The sequence below is a fragment of the Gavialis gangeticus genome, unplaced genomic scaffold, assembly GCF_001723915.1.
Source record: "Gavialis gangeticus isolate Ggan-Ray unplaced genomic scaffold, GavGan_comp1, whole genome shotgun sequence".
Classification (NCBI taxonomy): Eukaryota; Metazoa; Chordata; order Crocodylia; family Gavialidae; genus Gavialis; species Gavialis gangeticus.
In genome coordinates, this window is record NW_017728994.1 from 19,570,265 (window position 1) to 19,570,529 (window position 265).

Sequence of the window (265 nt, forward strand, 5' to 3'; positions counted from 1 at the left end):
CACAATCTCAACGCGAACCATCTCAACGCAGACGCGGCCTCGTCCCCCGTCCACGTGCCCAAGATGGATGCGCTCATCATCCCGGTGACCGTGGAGGTGCCCTGCGACAGCCGCGGCCAGCGCATGTGGTGGGCGTTCCTCGCCTCGTCCATGGTCACCTTCTTTGGGGGACTCTTTATCATCCTGCTCTGGCGGACCCTCAAGTACCTGTGGACGGTGTGCTGCCACTGCGGCGGCAAGAGCAAGGTAAGCCCCCCGGCGCCGG

General features: G+C 64.9%; 1 protein-coding gene across 3 annotated transcripts in view; it reads left to right on the forward strand.

Moving 5' to 3' along the window:
* The first annotated feature begins 6 nt into the window (after positions 1-6).
* The window catches only part of KCNMA1 (potassium calcium-activated channel subfamily M alpha 1), a 1,434,006-nt gene continuing 1,433,747 nt past the window's right edge, over positions 7-265 (forward strand). For all 3 annotated transcript variants that reach the window (XM_019502361.1, XM_019502362.1, XM_019502363.1), the window contains exon 1: positions 7-246. In XM_019502361.1, the coding sequence (XP_019357906.1) occupies positions 64-246 (183 nt within the window). In that variant the 5' untranslated portion in view covers positions 7-63. The remainder of the gene's footprint in view (positions 247-265) is intronic.